The 20,223-nt window shown below is 39.8% G+C and overlaps 1 protein-coding gene across 2 annotated transcripts; it reads right to left on the reverse strand.

Annotated features, from left to right (window-relative positions):
• Positions 1 to 10,389: 10,389 nt before the first annotated feature.
• Positions 10,390 to 15,330, reverse strand: LOC134480018 (disks large homolog 5-like). 2 transcript variants are annotated; one of them, XM_063266298.1, is made up of 5 exons: positions 15,023 to 15,330; positions 13,821 to 13,989; positions 12,459 to 12,608; positions 11,634 to 11,820; positions 10,390 to 10,683 (listed from the first exon to the last, which is right to left on the reverse strand). In XM_063266298.1, exons 1-5 carry the CDS (start codon positions 15,147 to 15,149, stop codon positions 10,669 to 10,671), a joined length of 648 nt encoding a protein of 215 aa, XP_063122368.1. In that variant the 5' UTR covers positions 15,150 to 15,330; the 3' UTR covers positions 10,390 to 10,668. The 2 variants fall into 2 exon arrangements, with proteins under 2 accessions (XP_063122368.1, XP_063122369.1); XM_063266299.1 differs by lacking the exon at positions 12,459 to 12,608.
• Between the last annotated feature and the right edge of the window lie 4,893 nt (positions 15,331 to 20,223).

The raw sequence follows: 20,223 nt of genomic DNA on the forward strand, positions 1-20,223 counted from the left end.
ATACTGTCTTTTTTTTTTCTCTTTTCAACTTCCACCAGTAGATTATTTTTTCTCTGATATGGAGTAGAATGCAAGGGTGAACTTCAGACATGGGGGTGGGCAGTGTATATGAATGGAGTTGAGCTGCATGATAGAAATTCACAGAGAAAAAATAAGAAGTTCAAAAATATTAAAATGAGCACAGTGGGGATAAAGAAGTGAATGCTTAGCATGGAGAGGATTGGCAGTGGACTCAGCATTTGTGGGGTGGGCTGGGTTTGGGTGGGGTTCTGGAGTAGTCAGATTGTTGTCTGTTCTGGTCCTTCCAAGGAAACTCCTCCTTCTTCTCCCATCCCTCCTCTGCCTCCACCTCAACCTCCAACTGCTATAACTGCCTCCTACTACAGCAACAGCTTCTGGGCATCTGCCTTTCTCCTCAATATCTTTTAATTCTCGGGGTGGTACAAGCTTTGAAAAGTCCCTGGCAGTGTTCAGGCCATGAACACTCTGTTGTCATCCCCTCGGGGCTCAGGATTTATGGTGCCAGAGTGGTTGTGGTGGGCATTTTGATGCGGCAGTGGGTTGTCTGTCGAGCCCCGAATGCTGGACCTCCCATGTCCCCCCTGGTCCTGTCAGGTTCCTAGTTGTCACATTCCTGAGAGATGGTGATCATGTTTTCTTTTCTGAGTCTCACAACAAGTAGTTTAAGACTAAACTATCTACTCTTCAACTCCATCTGATACTGAAGAAGTCGAAATGTTGCTTGAATAAACAGGAAATTCAGAGAAAATAGCTTCCAACTCTAAAGAAATGACAGAAATTGTTGGCTACTTTGACAGACAGTTAGCAAATATTTCTGTGTCATTGCGGCCTCCACCTTCAACTGACTGGGCCGGGGCTCTGACAATCCTTTGAAGTAGGTCATTTGAAGGACTATCCTCACTTTCCCTCCAAAGCCTGGGACGAAAGACTTCCCCATTACCCCCTTCTCCACAGTCTGGACAGCTTTCTGGCAGCAGTGGAGGTAAGTGTGTGGTATTTCACCCCATGGCCACTTTGCCACGTTTGAAGGAAACTCCAGTTAGGGTTCTTTAGTGCCCATCATTTTCTTCAGAATAGATTGGGGACACTGCAAGGAGATGAGGTCTCTCCCACTGAGAAATGCCTTTGTCTACTAGGACATCTGAAATGGCAGACTCTTCAGTCTCAAAAGGATTTGAGAACCACCTTTTTATGTAAAGTCTATCTCAGTGGACAAACATGGATTTTTTTCAAGGGATTTACTTTCTCTTTAACTTTGAATACATATACAAGAAACTAAATAAAGCTTATTTCTGTACCTAACTAAACTAGTACCTAACATCACTAGAACACTGATTATAGTTGGATAGTACTATTTGCATTCCTTCATTACCCATGGCAGTGTACAGTAGTAATTTTATACAATTAGAATTTTACACCACGTTTTTGAATAAGTTGCATATACTTATATCTGAAACAAGTGTTTAATCATTTAAGCAAGTACAATTTTAAATTCTATCATCGTTCAAAATCCATGCCATCCTAAAATATTTGAGACTTAATGTTGCTTTCTAGTATAAAAAGAGATCGAATAATCTATGCTTTTTTATCATTTTAGTCACTTTCTCCTGTTTCCCAAAACCCTAGATAGGAGAGAAAAAGGGTTGAGGAGAGAAAGAGAAAGGAAGTAAGATATCCCTGATTCTAATCTCCTTTACTGTTTCCTCACTGACCATGACCAGTAAAAACTTGCAACCAACCCCCTAAATGACAATAAACATCTATAACCCACTGCAGACAAATAATCAGCCACCCATCCTTCTATTGAGAATGAGGGTGTCATGTTCTCTAATGTTGTATCCATATATGTGTGGGGTGACAACAAGTTTTGGGGACCTTACGATAATTGGGATATTTTCCAAATCCTGTGAGATCTTGCAGTTTCAAATGCTTCCAAGTACTGAACGTGGAGGGATTAACTGAAGTCCTGACTACATTAACAATTGAAAATACAAACACACATTCATATATTTTGAGGAAGGTCACACATTATCTACCTCTTGAAGTTTGCTCAAAACAATTGGTCATTTACTTTTTTTAAATCTTTTTTAACTTGAGTATTTCTTATTTACATTTCAATTATTTATCCCCTTCCCGGTTTCCAGGCCAACATCCCCTTAACCTCTCCCTGTCCCATTCTATATGGGTTTCCCCTCCCCATTCTCCCCTCATTACCACCCTCCCCCCAACAATCATTCTTACTGGGGGTTCAGTCTTGGCAGGACCAAGGGCTTCCCCTTCCACTGGTGCTCTTACTAGAATATTCATTGCTACCTATGAGGTCAGAGTACAGGGTCAGTCCATGTATAGTCTTTAGGTAGTGGCTTAGTCCCTGGAAGCTCTGGTTGGTTGGCATTATTGGTCAGTTACTTTTTTATTTAGCTTCAGGTATCTTCTTAGTATACAGGCAGAAAGGAGACAGATTGTTTGCCAAAATAATGTTAATTGCTTCTAAGCCAGTCAACAATAGAATTCCTGCAGTCCTTTGAAGTCTCATAACAGAGGCCAGCACACTACTCACAATACTTATGTCTCCCAAGTGGCAAAGTAAAATGGACTCTTATGATCTGCTTAAATATTTCAAAAATTTTCCCACTCCAAAGTCTTCTACCCTCCTCCAAAAAAAAAAAAAAGAGATTCCTCACAAAAACAAGTCCACTCCCTCTGGTGCCAGTTTATATATCAGTCACATTTCTGTCACTGCAAAAAAATACCATGACCAAAAACATCTCAAGGAATACAGTTTTAAACATTGTGGAAAACAACCCCCAACTACAAAATTATTTCATTGCTAAGTCATAAATGTAAGATTACTACACTTTTGATTGTAATGTAAATATCCTGTATAAAGTATGTCTCCTATGTGACTGCCCCAGGAAGTGGTTGCAACCAACAGGGTGAAAATTGCACCTTGTGTGTGGAGGTGGTGGTGGTGGTGGTGGGTTTTTTGTTTTGTTTTGTTTGTTAGTTTGGCCTCTTTTTCAAAACCCAGAGGCTGATAAGAACGTACACCAACATCTGGGTCATTTATATTATTCCTATAGACTTTGTGTCTGTTCGCATGACATCAACATGCTGGGTTTCTTTTTTACTATTCCCCAAAATGATCTTGGAATTATTAAAGGTGATGCGTCCTGCAGTGATGTACTGTCTTACTATTTAGCAGTGTCTGACTGCCCTGCTCATTTGTGCTTTCATTGGTTTTGAGATCTTTTTTTCATTCCCTGAAGCTCTGCATCATAATTAGGACGGGATGGTTTTAAACTTGTAGATGATTCTGGTAGGATTCGATATAACAATATTAATCATACTGATGCATGAAAATGAGAGCTCTCTTCATTTTCTGATTTCTTCAATTTTTTGTTATTTTCTTAATGTTTTCATTGTAACAAGTCTTCACTTCCTTAGATTTATTACAAGATTTTTAAGGCTATTCTGAATGTGGTTTTTTTGGTATGTTTGTTGATATTTATTGTTGGTAAACAGGAATTTTATTGATTTTTATGTGATTTTAGTGAGTGGGTCCATGAGCTCTAGGAGTTTTCTAGTGGAACTGTAGTGTTCTTTACATATGGATACTATCACCTCCAAATGAGAATGCTCTGACTGCTTTCCATCATATGGATATGCCTTTACATCTTTCTATTGTCATATTGTTTGGAGAAGACTTCACATACTAGTTGGACTAGATAAAAAGATTGAACATCTTTGACTGATTCCTTATTTTAATGAAAATGCATTAAAATTTTCTCCAGTTAGGAAGCTGTTGACCTTGTATATTGCCTTTATAATGTTAATGTATATCTTCTCCATAGCCCAGATTCTCCAGGACTATTTCATGTATCACTGTGAGATTTTGCCAAAGAAATTGTCTGCCTCTAGTGCAATGAACATGTCTTTCATGTTCTTGATTTCATGTAGTGTATTGTTTATTCATTTGTATTTGTTGCAACATTCTTGCCTCTCTGGAGTCATGCCAGCTTGATCATGGTACCCGATATCTTTGATACATGTCAGAATTTCATTTGCCAGGATTTTATTGAGAAATATTTTCACTTAAGTGTTCCTTCCAATCTTGGTTTGTTTTCTAGACTTCGAAGAGACACCATGAGCAAGGGAACTTTTAGAAGAAAGGGTTTATTGAGGCTTACAGTTTTAAGGATCATGAGTCTACGATCATTATTCTGGAATACATGGCAGCAGGTAGGTCACCATGTTTCTAGAGAACTAGTTGAGAGCTTACATCTTATCTGCAAGTTGGAGACAGAGAAAGTGAGAGTTAAGTATAAATGGTATTGAATTTGGAAACCTCAAAGGCCAATCCCATAACAATCCTACAAATAAAACCATACCTTCTACTTCTTCCCCCACATTTCCTCTAAGCAGCAACAAACATTCATACTTGTGAGTTTATGGGGGCCATTATCATTGAAAACACCACATTCTACTCCCAATTGTCCATAGGATCTTAAACATATCATAATGAAAAATGCACTTAGCTCCCTTTCCAAAAGCCCTATAGTCTTTCACCATCTATACAGTTTAATCCAAAGAGCTTCATAAAACTACAGGCAGTCCCTTAATTACTCCCCCTATGAAATCAAATGGCCAATTACACACATCCAATGTGGAATGCCAAATCACATATGTTTCCATTGCAAAGGGCAATTGGGAAGGTGGTGAGCCAATTCCAGGCATAATCCCAATAGCACACACTCCAAATTTTCTACTTCTGACAGAAGACTAAGAGATTAGATGGGTCCACTCCTCTGGCTTTGCTGATTGAAACATAATTCCTAAACCTATGTTGTATCATATAGATCTGTGGATGGTGGTTGTGTTTTCAATGTCACTCATTTCTAGGAATTTAATTTTTCCTTATTTATTTCTCCCTTGACCCTTTCAGTAGTATATTGCTCATGTTACTTACTTTCCATGAGTGTGTGTATTTTATGTACTTTTAATTGTGTGATGCTAATTTGATACCCTTGTGCTCAGATAGAATGCATGTCATTACTTCAACTTTCTTATATTTTCTGAGGCTTGTTTTGTATCCTAATGTGTGGTCAATTTTGGAGAAATGGCCACAGGCTGATAGAAAATATATGCACAGTTCACTGTAGTTTGTTGGGTCCCTTTGCCTGATGATGTCGTTAATTCTGCTACTCCTGCTTTGTTTATTTGCATGTGATCTGTTCAATGGTCAAAATGGAGAAGTAAAACAAATCACAAGCGCTAATATAACTAATCTGTAGTTTCATATCTATTTGATAACATATATTTAAATTTGGGAGGCCTGTGTTTAATATGTATATATTTAGAATTGTAGTATGTTTTAGTAATTGCAAAGTATGAAGTGAATTTCCTTACATCTTCTGGACAGGATGAGTTTGAAATCTATTCTGTCAGCTAGATAGAGGACCTGCATAGGATTGCTATAGGGACATGTTTCTTAGTTCTGTTTCCCTAGTATACCCTCTATATCTCTCATGATGGTAATCCTGATTCATGCTAAATATATGATTGTTTACTAGGGAACTGAGTTTAGTGATATGTAAATATTATTTAAACCTCAGTGTTAACTATTGTCATTTTGTTAATTTTTGAGATTTTCATAGGCTACTTTTGATTGACTGTCCTAGTGGTGTAAATTTATTTCCCGTGTCCTCTGGTATTTTATCCTTCCCTGCAAATAAATTATTCCTATTAGGATCCTCTACAGTGCTGACGTACCGCTAATACAAAGTTTTTAATTTATTTATAATATCCCTTAATCAGCACAGTAGCTGAGCAGCTGCCTGTCCTGCATGGAATTAGGTCTCATTTCCAAACAATGACTCTGAACTCTTACTTACTATGCAGCATGTGGCTGCTCTTTGTTCCACTTGGACAGCCCTCAGGACCAGGCTCTCCTCTGCCTTAACATATGGCTGCTGTCCTCCTTCCTCCCTCCTTTCCATCACATCCTTTCTTCCTTTCTTCTTTGCCAGCTTCTTCTTCCTTCTTCCCTCCTAGTGATCCTCTCTAGCAAAGCCCCCAAAAACTCACCTCCACCATCTCTCTGCTGTGCTTCTTTATAATCACAATTAACTGGGAGCAGGGTCACTTTTTGGGGGGGGTTTAACCAGTCTTACATTCTACCAATCAGCATTAAAATACAAGCAGAATTAGGTCAGTCCCCTACAGGGTTTTCTTTTTCTTTTTCTTTTTTTTTTTTTTTTTGGTTTGGTTTAATTTTTCTTTTACCTTTGTACTTTTTATTTGATTTTTGGCTATCTTTTATTAACTGGTCACTTTATTTATTTACATTTCCAATGTTGTTCCCCTTGCCAGACTCCCCTAATCAAGCCTATCATTACATTTCTGCTCAGCTTTCCCTATATAACAGTGCTCCCCAACTCACACATATCCATTCCCACCTCACACCTCTAGGATCTCCATTTGGTGGGGCAACAGGTCTACCAGAGTCAAGGTCCTACAACCACATTGATACAAAATAAATCAATCCTCTCATACACAGTACCTAGGACCATAGACCCATACTTGTATCCCCCTTGGCTGGCAGTAGATCCCTAGGAGCTGGGGGATTTTTCACAGAGGCTCTGGTTAGATATTAAAGACCAATGAATGCTGCTTTCTCTTCTTTTTCTGGTTATAGTTGAAATTATGTTTGTGTGCTTCTCTTTCTTAAAATTATTGTGAGATGATTAATTTCTTGGCTTTTCTTAGGTAAAATTTCGTTCATTGTCTTGGAGTTTTCCTCCTATTATCCTCTGTTGTGCTTTCTAGGAGAAAAATATTGTTTGAATTTGGTTTTGTCATGTAATATCTTGGTTTCTCCATTTATGGTGATTGGGAAATACACACTGTATAGGAGCTTGGGTCTGCATTACATCTGCACAAGATTTTCTGGCTATTAGAGTCTTTGGCGAGAACTCTGGTGTAATTCAAACAGGTCTGAATTCATTTGATACTGGATATTTATACCTTACTACATTTAATGTTCTTTCTTTGATATTTGCATTTAGTTTTTTAATTTTTATGTGAAGGGAGGAATTTTCTGGTACAATTAATTTGGTGTTCTGTAGGCTTGTTGTATTTTTTTGGCCTTTTCAATTCTCTTCTATGTCTATTATCCTCAGGTTTGGACCTAAATTGTGTCCTGAAATTCATGGATATTTTGGATTCAATACACCATAAATGTTTATCTGAGATGGATTTTTTGTGCTTTGTGGGGTGACCTCCTTGACCCCAAGTCTTCCATTTCTTATCCTGTTGGATAATGAGATATGATCAGGAATGGTGACCTCTTGCCATATACTGTATGAAAATAGGGAGGTTAATTTGTGTGTCAAGTATCAGTAGTCTCCTGGATGGTTTTCTTTCCTGGTTGGCCAAATACAACAGTTTCAAAAGCCCAGGATTTATGTTCCCTGGGATTCCTACGATGATGCAATCAGACATAACAGAGAAAGACCAGAATACACATGAGGGAACTTGATTTATATAATAGAGAGAACATTTGAAAGTTAGGTTACAAAATACCTGATCACACTGTCATCTCCAAGAATGTATTATTTAATGAAAAACTATTTTGTGTTATAGCATCACCAGGGCACAGACATTTATGCAAGAGCCGTTTGTTTCCTGTAAACATGAACTTTATTACTGTATGGCTCACCTACCACACACCTTTATTGCAAAGGTAAAAAGTGCACTTAGGTCCAGAGCATTCAAGGCAGGACTTGAAAGGAAATGAAGGTAGCTAAGGCAATGGAAAGTCTTAGAGTTGAAGAATTTTAAGAAAGTGTTCAGAGGGAACAAGAATTCCCTTCTTCTGGGAGGTCAGTGAATTAGGAAGGACAGTTGGGAGCTTTATTGACTACAGCATCTGAGTCCGGGAACTTCATTGGTAAAAGTAATGTCTGGAATTTTGTTTTGTAAAACTACCCATTGGCTCTGCAGCTTTTGGCAAGGTACATGGACAGAGAGATCACACGAGCTTGGAACAATCTGAGAAGAAATCAGGTTTTCTTTAGTGTCCTGTGAAGTCCTCAAGGAGAGAGGAATGGACGGGTAGCCCCTTAATAGAAGGCTTTAGGATATCATATTGTGCTACTCTAGATGCCTTCAATATAGATGCAGAAAAAGAAAAACAAAATGACTTCACAGGAATTACCTCAATTATGATCATGATTATTTCATATTGGAAGTTTACACTTGATTCTTCTTTTAAAATTTGAAAGAAGAGCCTTTGCTTAAAATTGAGGTAGTCTTAGAATCACAGAATGCTTACAACACCTGTATGGTGCCCGGCATCTAACACTATCTGACTAGGGATTCTACTTTTAAATGCATCACCATTGACAATTTCCAATCAACCATGCCAGGGAGGCCCTGATCAGTTTGTATGTTCTGTTCATCTCCACGACAACCCACTTCAGCAGAAACGCCTCCATTTTACAGGTGAAGAAACCACAGCTCGGAGCAAATGATCATCAGGTCCCTCAGTCTCACTGGCTGTCACTTACACCCACATCCTTCTCTGTGAAGGGAAGCATTGGGCCTGATGTGGGCTGTGCAAGCTGACTCTCCTGAGATGATCAATGCTCTTCTTGAACCTGGGAGAACTGAAGACAAGATGAGCATAGAGACTCCTGGGATAGATCCTGCCACTGGGTCCTAGGCTGGGACATAGTATCCCTTGCCTTGTGCCTCTACTTATCTGACGAGTCTGTTCCCATGTGTCAGCTTCTATGGCAATGGGTCTCAACACTCCTAGTGCTGCAACTCTTTAATACACCTCTTCATACTATGGAGACCCCAAGTATGTGAAAGTATGGTGGATATCTAGTTACCACTAGCTTCTGTTTTGATACAGATGACACTTTCTGTGACATGGTTAGCTCATAATGAATGACTAGAGGACCTATGTTTGAGAATAAACAAACACTACATTGCTTCTTTATCTGCTGAGCTTTAAAGCCCTGGTGTGACAGCAACTGTTTGTGGACATTCTGTATTATTACTTCTCTACTTTTACCTTCTCAGTAAGTCAGACTCTGAGTAAGTCAGTTCAATTCCATAAATTGGAAATCAGTCACCTGGAAAAAATACTTGTTACAACAGGAACCTTGGTTTGTCATGGAAAAAAGGCAGCTTTTACTGGCCCACCTAGGTTCTGGGTTAGCACAGGCTGGCTATCCAAAAGAAACATGTGCTCACAGTTGTAGGCTGCATTCACTATTTTTGCTCTTAGGTTCCTCCCTAAACTCCTTAGATTAAGATAATTTTCTTGCTATCTATCAAAAGAATTCATTATGTGCAGCTGGCCTACAGGAAGATAGTTTCCATTCTGTGTTTTATAAAATGTGCATAGTAGATATGGTCATCACTGATACTAGGTGAAGGATCTGCTCTAATATGGAAACTAAGTGATGCTGGAGGAACATCCTGAATCCACAATGACAGAGGGCCCTGTAAGGATTCCTGGTAGCCTAACACATTGAGCCTGCACAGCTCAGTAAGGTAAATGTGAATACACATTTCCTGAGATCTCTCTGTTTAATTGGAGGTGATCTTGTCCACCTAAGAGAGCACATGCCCTAGAAAGACAAAACCCACCGGCAGGAGCTGTGGTGATGCCTCACAAGTTAGAGTATCTACTGCTCTCTCAGAAGAAGCACGTGGTTCCCAACAATCATCTACAACAGGGAATGTGATTCCTTCTTTTGGACTATGAGGGAAATTCACCCAGGACAAGCCACAGACATACAGTAGAGAAAAAGACCCATTGACATCAGTGATCATTCTACGCCTAATCCACAACAATAAAAACACAGCATATGTATGGTCTAGGACAAGAACATTTACCAAAACCTATTTCCCAACATGATTTGAAGGTCATTATCTATGGAGGTATTAGGGAACATTCATTGTAGGAAAGGCTGAAGAACATGATTCTCCATTAGGATTACTTCTAGACACCTGTAGAAATGTTGTCAATTTTTCTGCAGCTCTACAACTATGAGTGTATATTAGTCAATACGTGGTACACAGGATCTATAATGAATTTGCTTATAGACTATTACATACTAAGGTTAGCCGAACACTTGACCGCATCGTTAAAGTATGGCAGTTATCACATCATAAAATGTGCATCCAAGAAAAAAACACATTTTCCACACAAAAAACACTATCACACTTAGTACCCCTTGGTGGCTTTGAATTCACTATTTAGTCCAGGAACTATGGACCATGCAGAATCCATCTGTAGCTGTCAGTTCTAAGAGCACAGGAGGGGACAGAACACTTGAATAAGCAAGATGGTTTCAAGAGTCAAGAGTTACAAATCAAATTTTATTCATAAGGAATACAATTTAAAACAAAAAAGGATTAAAATGAGTATTAATATAAATATTAAAAGTATTTTCAAACGTGAAAAATGTTAACAAGAACATATAACTATGAAATAACAAAAAGAAAACTTCATTTAAAATCATAAAAAATATTTCTAAACAGCGTATTCTTAGTGAATATTTAGAAGCACAGTTATATTGCTGTTTCTCCTCTAGCAGGCAAAATGGCAATGCAGTCCCCAGTTGTCTCTCAAGTGGTGTTATCCTAAAAAGAAAGGGAGTAAGACCTCAATTAGTCAGGCTGGCTTAGTGAAAGATAAATTTAGCATTTCTTAGCAATGAATAAATTAACTATGAGGGAGAATATTCATCCAAAATATGTTGTTACTATTCAGCATGGGGGTCAGCAGGGGACTCCTGAGAAAGCAACCTATTCTTCAGGACGCTCTCTTCCTGCTCTTTGTCCCATTCCAGCTCTCTTGCACTATCTGAGACCAGGGAGAGGAAGGCAGTTATTCAGAAACTGATGTGTTGGGGGACCTGCATGCCAGCTGTCAGGTTGCTGCCTTCTACCCCCTCAGCTCTATTGGACGTCAGCATTGATGTGTTAACTGATAACATTGCTGGTGTGTCTGTGGGCAGGGCAAAGTCTACATCACCCTGACAGTAATGTGGGCTTCCCATCTGGGCCTCAGACTTAAATCAGTGCAAACCAAGAACAGGGCAATGGGAAGAGACCTCATTGGGTTACAGGATGAAAGGAGAAGGTCATCTGTTACCAAGATTAAAGCCAATGACAAGGACTAATTTGCCATTTGCACTTGGTTCCTATCCCTGAAAGGTACTTCCCAACTTGGAGGTCACATAACCACAGAGTATCATTTATCGCAGGACCAAAACTTGTTCAAAGCGCTACATAGCATCCATTCTATCACAGGGACATGCAATATTATTATAGGTTATAGATCTGTCACCATTTCTAGACTGCAGCTTCAAAAAGAGCAAGCAAAGCATACTTGTTAGTCATTCAGTTTCTGAAAAGTGCTGGACTTCCCAGAATAGTTGAGCAGAGACAGAGCAATGAACAGTTCAATTGCATGAGGTAGTTGGCTTGTTGAGAGTGTAAATTAGTAAGGTGGTAGGGGAAAGCAAACATGTATGAAATTGGCAAATGGAATGAGATGTTGTTAAGGTGACACAGCTGCTTGTCCCTACCAGATGTGGCTGGGTCTGGAGGTTGCTCTTCTTCTCCTGTTCATCCTTATCGTTCTTGTGCAAGTCAACCAAATATTTCTGTAGCAGTGGTGCACAATCCAGATGTTCTGCTTTGCTCGCCTTCTTGAATGGGAACAACTTCTTCTGCACACATATCTTGTCCATATGGATCCGGCTGGGCAGGTTGCTGGAAACACACTCTGCATAGTTAGATCCTGCAGCCTCTTCCTCCTATTCCTACTCCCAAGTCCCGCAAACTCGCCCTGGACACAGATACCAATGAAAACTTCATATACTACCTCTCTATGCACATAAGGCTGCTGCACAAACATCAAGCAGCCAATTCAGGGAAGAATAAATTGTTTCTGTGACCCAAGTACCAATAAGAGTCCATGTCTCTTCAAAAAAACAGGGGATATACATCTATCAATGGAAGTAAAATGCATGGGGGCAACATCAATTAATAGTGGGCAAATACCCTCAAAGGAGGTCAGTAGAATTAAGGGAAGGTCATGTTATCCAGTTGGTCCACACACTGAGTTTTGTTAAACCTGGTGTGACCCCAGAGGCCCAGTTCAGCCTATTAGACAGTTGGTGAGCTGAATCAGTACTGGTCTACCTAGAGCCTTCTGAAGATGCCTAGACACTCTGGGTATGAGTAACAGTCTCCTGTGGACCTAAAAACTGAGTCCAAAAGGCCCAGGACACAGTGATGTTTAAAGAGCACAAGACATGGAGCCAGAGCTGCTAGACCTCCAATCAGAACAAAGGATGGCACCTGTGTGCAAAGCACAGTTAATGGCCTCTCTGACGACCAGTGCTCACCGATAGAAGTTAATTTCCTTCTGGAGCTCCTGAAATTTCTCACAATGCTCGATGTTCCTCATCTCTAAGTTGTGCAGTAATGACATGACCTCCCTCTCCTTTATCTTCAATTTTTCATAAAATGGATTTGACCTGATGTAGCGGCTGGCCCTAGGAGAGTAAAACCCAATGAACATCTGCGTTTAGGAATATATGAACTCAGGCTGGGTCTTCTAGTACCCCAGCCCTGGGAGGACAATTTCTGAGTTCTACATATTGGGAGCTTCTTCAGCTTCAGAAACTTGTTATTCTGGGCCCAGGACCCCATAAGCTCAGTATCCAGATAAAGGGTTCCCAGGTTCCCTTTCTTCACTTAGAAGGGCTGGATCTGCAGTCAAGCTACTTATGCTAACAAGGGCCTAGGCCACAGCTCTCCCACATCCAAGACCTAGAAAACTGTGATTTCAATTTTCCTGTTTTGACAACAGGAATTGTACATCCTGAATAATTAATATTGTAGAGACACACAATTCACACAATTATGGAGTTGAGACCATAAATCGCCACAAAATTATAATCTGCCCAAATGGCACAAATATACAGACAAATGTGACCACATTGGCAAAGAAGTGTGCAGTTGAAAGAGGGGCTCCCAAAACAAAGCACTCACATCACCATGAAATTGTTATACATGAATATACTCAGGAAAAAACATAGACCCCTAGATTCCAAGTGTGGGGGGAAATATAAACATATAAAAATTGTGCATATGCATGTAGGTGTGTACACACAGAGACACAGAAACTGGGACACACACACAGGAAAAGAAAAGTAAACAGTAAGAGAATGAAAAAGGGAGCGAAATATGCAAACGGAGAACACAATCAGAATCAGAAAAAATGCATGCCACATTATTGGCTCAGAGGTAAACAAAAAAGAAGGAAAAGCCCTGTGTCTCTGGCCATCTAGTCAAACATTGAGATAAACAATTTGGGATCTTCACCTCAGGGTACTGCAACAAGAGTCCTCACTCAGTCACCTTCCTAGCACACACCCAAACTCACGGCACCTAGAACCTTGCAAAGCTACCACCTGTCAAGGGCTTTCCAAATGCACACTGGGAACTCATGCTCCAGGAACGTTATCCCTGAATCCTCACTAAGGCCACAAGTTCAGATTTTCAGCTGGAGGCAGCAGATGAGACCATTTCCCATCTCACTCCTGACCAAGGGTCAGGTTCTGATCTCCTCTATATCAGAAATGAGGTTTAGGACGAGTATTTTGGGAGGCACAGCTTTCTAGACCCCAACACCTTAATAGAGTAAGATGTAGGTGACATTGCAGGTCCATGAGTGACACAAGGCAGTTTGGAGCAATGCATACCTGTTGTTCCTGTATCTCTCTGTCACGTAAGTCAGGAGATCCCTTAGCTCATTTCTCTCCTCAGTAGCTGACTGCAGCTGTCTAATCAGTCTCTGCTCTTCTGTGTTCTCCGTGTTGGCGTCCTTGTTGATTACCACAGGGCCAGGGGATGATGTCAGTCTCCCATCCTCTGTAGGTAGAAGAACACAAGTGAACATTTTTGGGGAAACTGATGAGTGTGCATAGACCATGGTGAGCCCCAAACAGGAGGAGAACATGTGTAGACCACAGTGTCACCACAAAGAGTTTGTTGTTGCCTAAGAGACCTCCTCAGTGGAAGTCAAGTCTCCCAGCACTCTATAGAGACCAAGAGATGTCAGATGCCGGGTGTTCCCTATGCCTGCTGACCCATGCTCCATGTACCACAGAGATGGCTTCTACAGGATTGTTATCAAGTTAACAGGGTACAACTTTCTTTCAGGACCCTCACCGCTGTACTTTCAGAAGTCAGATGATAAATTCAACCTCCAAAAGATTTGAGTGATTGGAGATACTCAGATGTCCCGCACTGATACTCTAGGCCACACCATTTGGAATTTAAAAGCATTGCCGGGGATGTCATGGTCAACGGACTTATCAATTCCCCTAACTGAAACACCAAATGCCACAGAAGTGCCAATTGGTTACAGGCTGAATCTTTGGTCTACCTTCTACAAATAGTTTTAGTACTGTAAAAAAATGTTTGTAACACACAAACTCTAATTTATAATGCTAAGGATGTCCCATCTCTGCCAATTAGAAAAAGTCAGAGGAGTTCTAAGAACATAAGGCCAGAAGCATAATTCTCTCCCTGATAGTAAAGACAGAGATCTACTCTATTTAAAGAAGCAATGAGTGTGAAGTAGATTGATGCCCTGTCTAAATTCAATAAAGTTGGACACTCAGTGTCTCCTGATCATGTTATTATATCAATGTAATGTATCATATGCACGTTAAAAGTGAAGGCCAGAAGTTCACAGAATAATAGCATTGGCCTTACCATGTCCTCCCTTTGGGTTGGGCAAACTAATGTTCTGAAGTCCTTGACTTTTAGGAATTGTGATCTTCATGGAAATTCAATTCCTTTGCAGATACTCCAGTTGTTCTGGCCTATTGCTAGACAGGTCAGCATAAGCCTATTCTCCCTCTGACAGAAAGCTCAGCATACAATTCACAGAACTTACTCAGCATTCCCCAAGCCAGCTTTCGTTGTCCATCATTTATTTTTGATGAAAGGCGTGATTCCCTCACTCCAGTCTGTCCAAAATCAGCGTTCACTCTCCCAAAATTCTTGCGAAGCCGGGAAAACATGTCTTCCTGTGTATCTGCCAGGCAGGGACTGAGAAAAAGTAGGACACTGGTGGTTACTACAACACTGGTGACATCACAGAGGATGCCAAGAACTCTCTAGGACACAATAGAATGTCCAAGAAGGGACCGCTGATGTCATGGTGAACAGACATTGCCTCCCTGCTAATAATCTCCCTGTACAGTGAATAAGCTGAAGTGCCCTTTCCTGGAGAACTTCCCAGGGCATAGTCACTGAGCAACTCCTGCTTGCAAGACCAAATTTTCGTCAAGGCTTGATTATAAAAACCTGAGTTATTCCTATACATTTTAATGAATTTTTCCCTCTAAATGCTGCCCAAGAATATCTCATCTTAAGTCAAATTATCCTTACTCATCAATATCAGCCATTAAAAATTCCTGAGAAATAATACCAGTTCGAATAAGCAGTCAGAAGGTTCTCCTGTCTAATTATGTACACGTGCTTGAAATCACATCAAGAAATAGCCTGTAGGTTAGGTTGCGACATGGGTGTGTGTTATGGGAACACTCATGAAGCCTTGTCCTTAGCTTAGCATTCAACAGTTGCCACAAAATTCCTTAGGAGAAAGAGTTGAAATCATTATGTTGTTAGGAACAGTGTGGAGTCCAATTGCCAAAGGAAAGTGAAATGTAGGAGCCACCAATGGAGGCACCCTCATGCTGCTTGGGGGTTCTCCTATTTTTACTAATGTCACCAAAGGAGCATTGCTCACAGGCCTCTGTAAGCTCTACCATGATATTCTGTCTGACAGTTTGTGTCTTAGGCCTTTCACAGGGCATGAACTATTTCTCTAAATTTAACCCCATTCTTCTAGTTTTGAGACCCAACCGGTGATTATCTCTTAACCCCTATGCCCTGTTTTGGTCCATATCACTTCACTACCATGTCTATTCTGAAGCTCCAGCTTCAGCTTTCCTCACCCTGTGTTCCTCTGTAAGCCTGGAGTTCTGCCCACATACTTTCTGCAGCATATCTTGGCCTTCAGATCTTTATTTTGTCCAATCGGCAGTTAGACAACACCTAAGAGATCTCTCAGCTTGTGTTGAGCTGGTGAGAAGGACAAACATCTACAAAATAGCAAACTTGATGATGGACCATAGAAATGACAAGACAGTAATCCTGCCAGCACTTAGCTCTCTGCCAGTAAAGAACTAACAATTGAAAGTTGACACACCTTAGTACAAAGGGAGCTCACCTCATCATTTCCCCTTTTACACCAAAAAAATAACTTTATCTTTACCACTGATCAGCTAGATAAAATTAGAAAATTTATAGGATGCATCAGATAAGAATGACTGTCATAACATTTAGTCCATTTGTATTTGGCAAAATTGGAGAAGGTACTTCATGAACTAAATTATATTAGTGTAAAATTTTGTACCTGAATCATTTTCTCTCACTTTTTAAGCTTTTTTATTCTCTATTTATCATAGCTTGCACTTATTAGCCATAACAACTCTCCTGAAATGAAAAACAATTTTGTTAATTTTAAATAATTTAAGGGTTTATGTCCTTCATCTTTATAATTTTACACCTCTTTTGTGGACATATTGCCATTTTTTTCTTTTTTCAACTTCCACAAGTAGATTATTTTTTCTCTGATATGGAGAAGGATGCAAGGGTGGACTTCAGATATGAGGTGATGGTGGATGTCAACGGAGTTGAGCTGCATGATGCGAAATTCACAGAGAACAAACAAGGAGTTTAAAAAAACTAAAATGAGCACAGTGGGGATGAAGAAATGAATGCTTAGCATGGAAATGTTTGGCAGTGGACTCTGCATTTGTGGCGTGGGCTGGGTTTGGGTGGGGTTCTGGAGTAGTCAGAATGTTGTCTGTTCTGGTCCTTCCAGGGAAACTCCTCCCTCATCTCTCATCCCTCCTCTGCCTCCACCTCCACCTCCAACTGCCATAACTGCCTCCTACTACAGCAGCAGCTTCTGGGCATCTGCCTTTCTGCTCAAGCAGAAGTGCTCGGGGGTGATACAAGCTTTGAAAAGTCCAGGAGAGCAGTCAAGCCATGCACACTCTGTTGTCATCCCCGTCGGGGCTCAGGATTTATGGTGCCAGAGCGGTTGTGGCGGGCATTTTGATGCTGCAGTGGGTTGTCTGTCGAGCCCCTCATTCTGGACCTCCCATGTCCACCCTGGTCCTGTCAGGTTCCTAGTTGTCACATTCCTGTGTGATGGTGAACTCGTTTTCTTTTCTGAGTCTCATGACAAGAGAAGGTTAAGAGTAAACTATCTAATCATTTCCATCTGAGACCTGAGAAGGAGAAATGTTGCCTGAAGAAACAGGAAATTCAGAGAAAATAGCTTCCAATTCTAAAGAAATGACAGAAATTGTTGGCTACCATGACAGACAGTCAGCAAATATTCTTGTGTCATTGTGGCATCCAGTGTCAATTGAATGGGCCAGGGGCGCTGACAAAACTCCTTTGAAGTAGGTCATTTGAAGGACTATCCTATTTTTCTCCAAAGCCTGGGACAACAGACTTCCCCATGATCCCCTTCTCCACAGTCTGGACAACTTTCTGGCAGCAGTGGAGGTAAGTGGGTAGTATTTCACCCCATGGCCTCTTTGCCACATTTGAAGGAAACTCCAGTTAGGGTTCTTTAGTGCCCATCATTTTCTTCAGAATATTTTGGGGACACTGCAAGGAGTTGAGGTCTCTCCCACTGTGAAAAGCCTTTGTCTACTAGGACATCAGAAATGGCAGATTTTTCAGGTCTCTAAAGGATTTGAGAACCACCTTTTTATGTAAAGTATATCTCACTGGACAAACGTGGCTTTTTTTCAAGGGATTTACTTTCTCTGTACCTTTGAATACATATAAAAGAAGCTAAATAAAGCTCATTTCTGTACCAACTGAACTAGTACCTAACATCACTAGAACACTGATTATTTATAGTTGGATAGTACTATTTGCATTCCTTAATTATCCATGGCAGTGTACAGTAGTAATTTTATACAATTAGAATTATACACCACATTGTGAATAAGATGCATATACTTATATCTGAAACAAGATTTCAATCATTTATGCAAATACAATTTTAAATTCGAAATCCATGACATCCTGAAATATTTGAGACTTGGTGTTGCTTTCTAGTACAAAAAGAGATTGAATAACCTATGCTTTTTTATCATTTTAGCCCCTTTCTCCTCCTTCCCAAAACTTCTAGATAGGAGAGAAAAGGGTTGAGGAGGGAAAGAGAAAATAAGTAAGACATCCCTGATTCTAATCTCCTTTACCCTTTCCTCACTGACCATGACCAGTAAAAACTTGGAACCAACCCACTAAATGACAATAAAAATCTATGACCCACTGCAGACAAATAATCAGCTACCCATCCTTCTTTTGAGAATGAGGGTGTCATGTTCTCTAAAGTTGTATCCCTATGAGTGTGGGGTGACAACAAGTTTTGGGGACCTTACAATAATTGGGATATTTTCCAAATCCTGTGAGATCTTGCAGTTTCATATGCTTCCAAGTCCTGAATGTGGAGGGATTAACTGAAGTCCTGGCTACATTAACAATTGAAAATACAAACACACATTCATACAATTTGAGGAAGGTCACACAATATCTACCTCTTGAAGTTTGCTCAAAACAATTGTTCAGTTACTTTTTTATTTGGCTTCAGGTATCTTCTTAGTATACAGGCAGAAACGAGACAGATCGTTTGCTAAAATAATGTTAATAGCTTCTAAGCCAGTCACGAATAGAGTTCCTGCAATCCTTTGAAGTCTCATTAGAGAGGCTCTATTTTGCACACTACTCACAATTCTTATGTCTCCCGTGTAGCAAACTAAAACGGACTGTTATGATCTGCTTACATATTTCAAAAGTTTTCCCAATCCAAAGTATTCCACCCTCCTCCAAAAAACAAGAGATTCCTCACAAAAACAAGTCCACTCCCTCTGGTACCAGTTTATATATCAGTCACATTTCTGTTACTTCAAAAAAATACCGTGACCAAAAGCATGTCAAGGAATACAGTGTTTCACGTTGTGGTAGCCAACCCCCAACTACAAAATTATTTCATTGTTAAGTCATAAATGTAAGGTTACTACTCTTTTGAATGGTAATGTAAATATCCTGTATAAAGTATGTCTCCTATGTGATTGCCCCAGGAAGTAGTTGCAACCAACTGGTTGAAAACTGCACCTTATGTGTGGAGGTGGTGGTTGTGGGTTTTTTGTTTTCTTTTGTTTGTTACTTTGGCCTCTTTGTCAAAACCGAGATGCTGATGAGAACATACACCAATATCTGCATCCTTTATTATCTTCCTTTAGACATTGTGTTTGTTCTCATTGTATCAACAGGCTGGGTTTCTTTTTAACTATTCCCCAAAATGAACTTGAAATTATTGAAGATGATGCGTCCTGCAGTGTTTTACTGTCTTACTATTTGGCAGTGTCTGACTGCCCTTCATTTATGCTTTCATTGGTTGAGATCTTTTTTTCATTCCCATGAAGCCCTGCATCACATTTAGGACGGGATGGATTTAAACTTGTAGACGATTCTTGTAGGAATTCGATAAAAAATATCAGTCATATTGATACATGAAAACGAGAGGTGTCTTCATTTTCTGCTTTCTTCAGTTTTTTCTTATTTTTCTTAATGTGTTCTTTGTAGCAAGTCGTCAGTTCCTTAGATTTATTACAAAATTTTTAAGGCTATTCTGAATGGGTTTCTTTTCTTGGTATGTTTGTTGATATTTATTGTTGGTATACAGGAATTTTATTGACTTTAATGTGATTTTAGTGAGTGGGTCTATGAGCTTTAGGAGTTTTCTAGTGGAAACATCGTGCTGTTTATATATGGATCATATCACCTGCAAATCAGAAAATTCTGACTGCTTTCCTTCATATGGACATGGCCTTTCCATCTTTCTATTTTCTGTTTTGGATAAGAATTCACATACTACTTGGATTAGATGAAAAGATTGAACACCTGTGACTTATTACTTATCTTAGGGAAATGTTTTAAGATATTCTCCAGTTAGGATGCTGTTGGCCTTGTATATTGTCTTTATAATGTTGATGTATA

Source organism: Rattus norvegicus, chromosome 8, assembly GCF_036323735.1.
Source record: "Rattus norvegicus strain BN/NHsdMcwi chromosome 8, GRCr8, whole genome shotgun sequence".
NCBI lineage: Eukaryota > Metazoa > Chordata > Mammalia > Rodentia > Muridae > Rattus > Rattus norvegicus.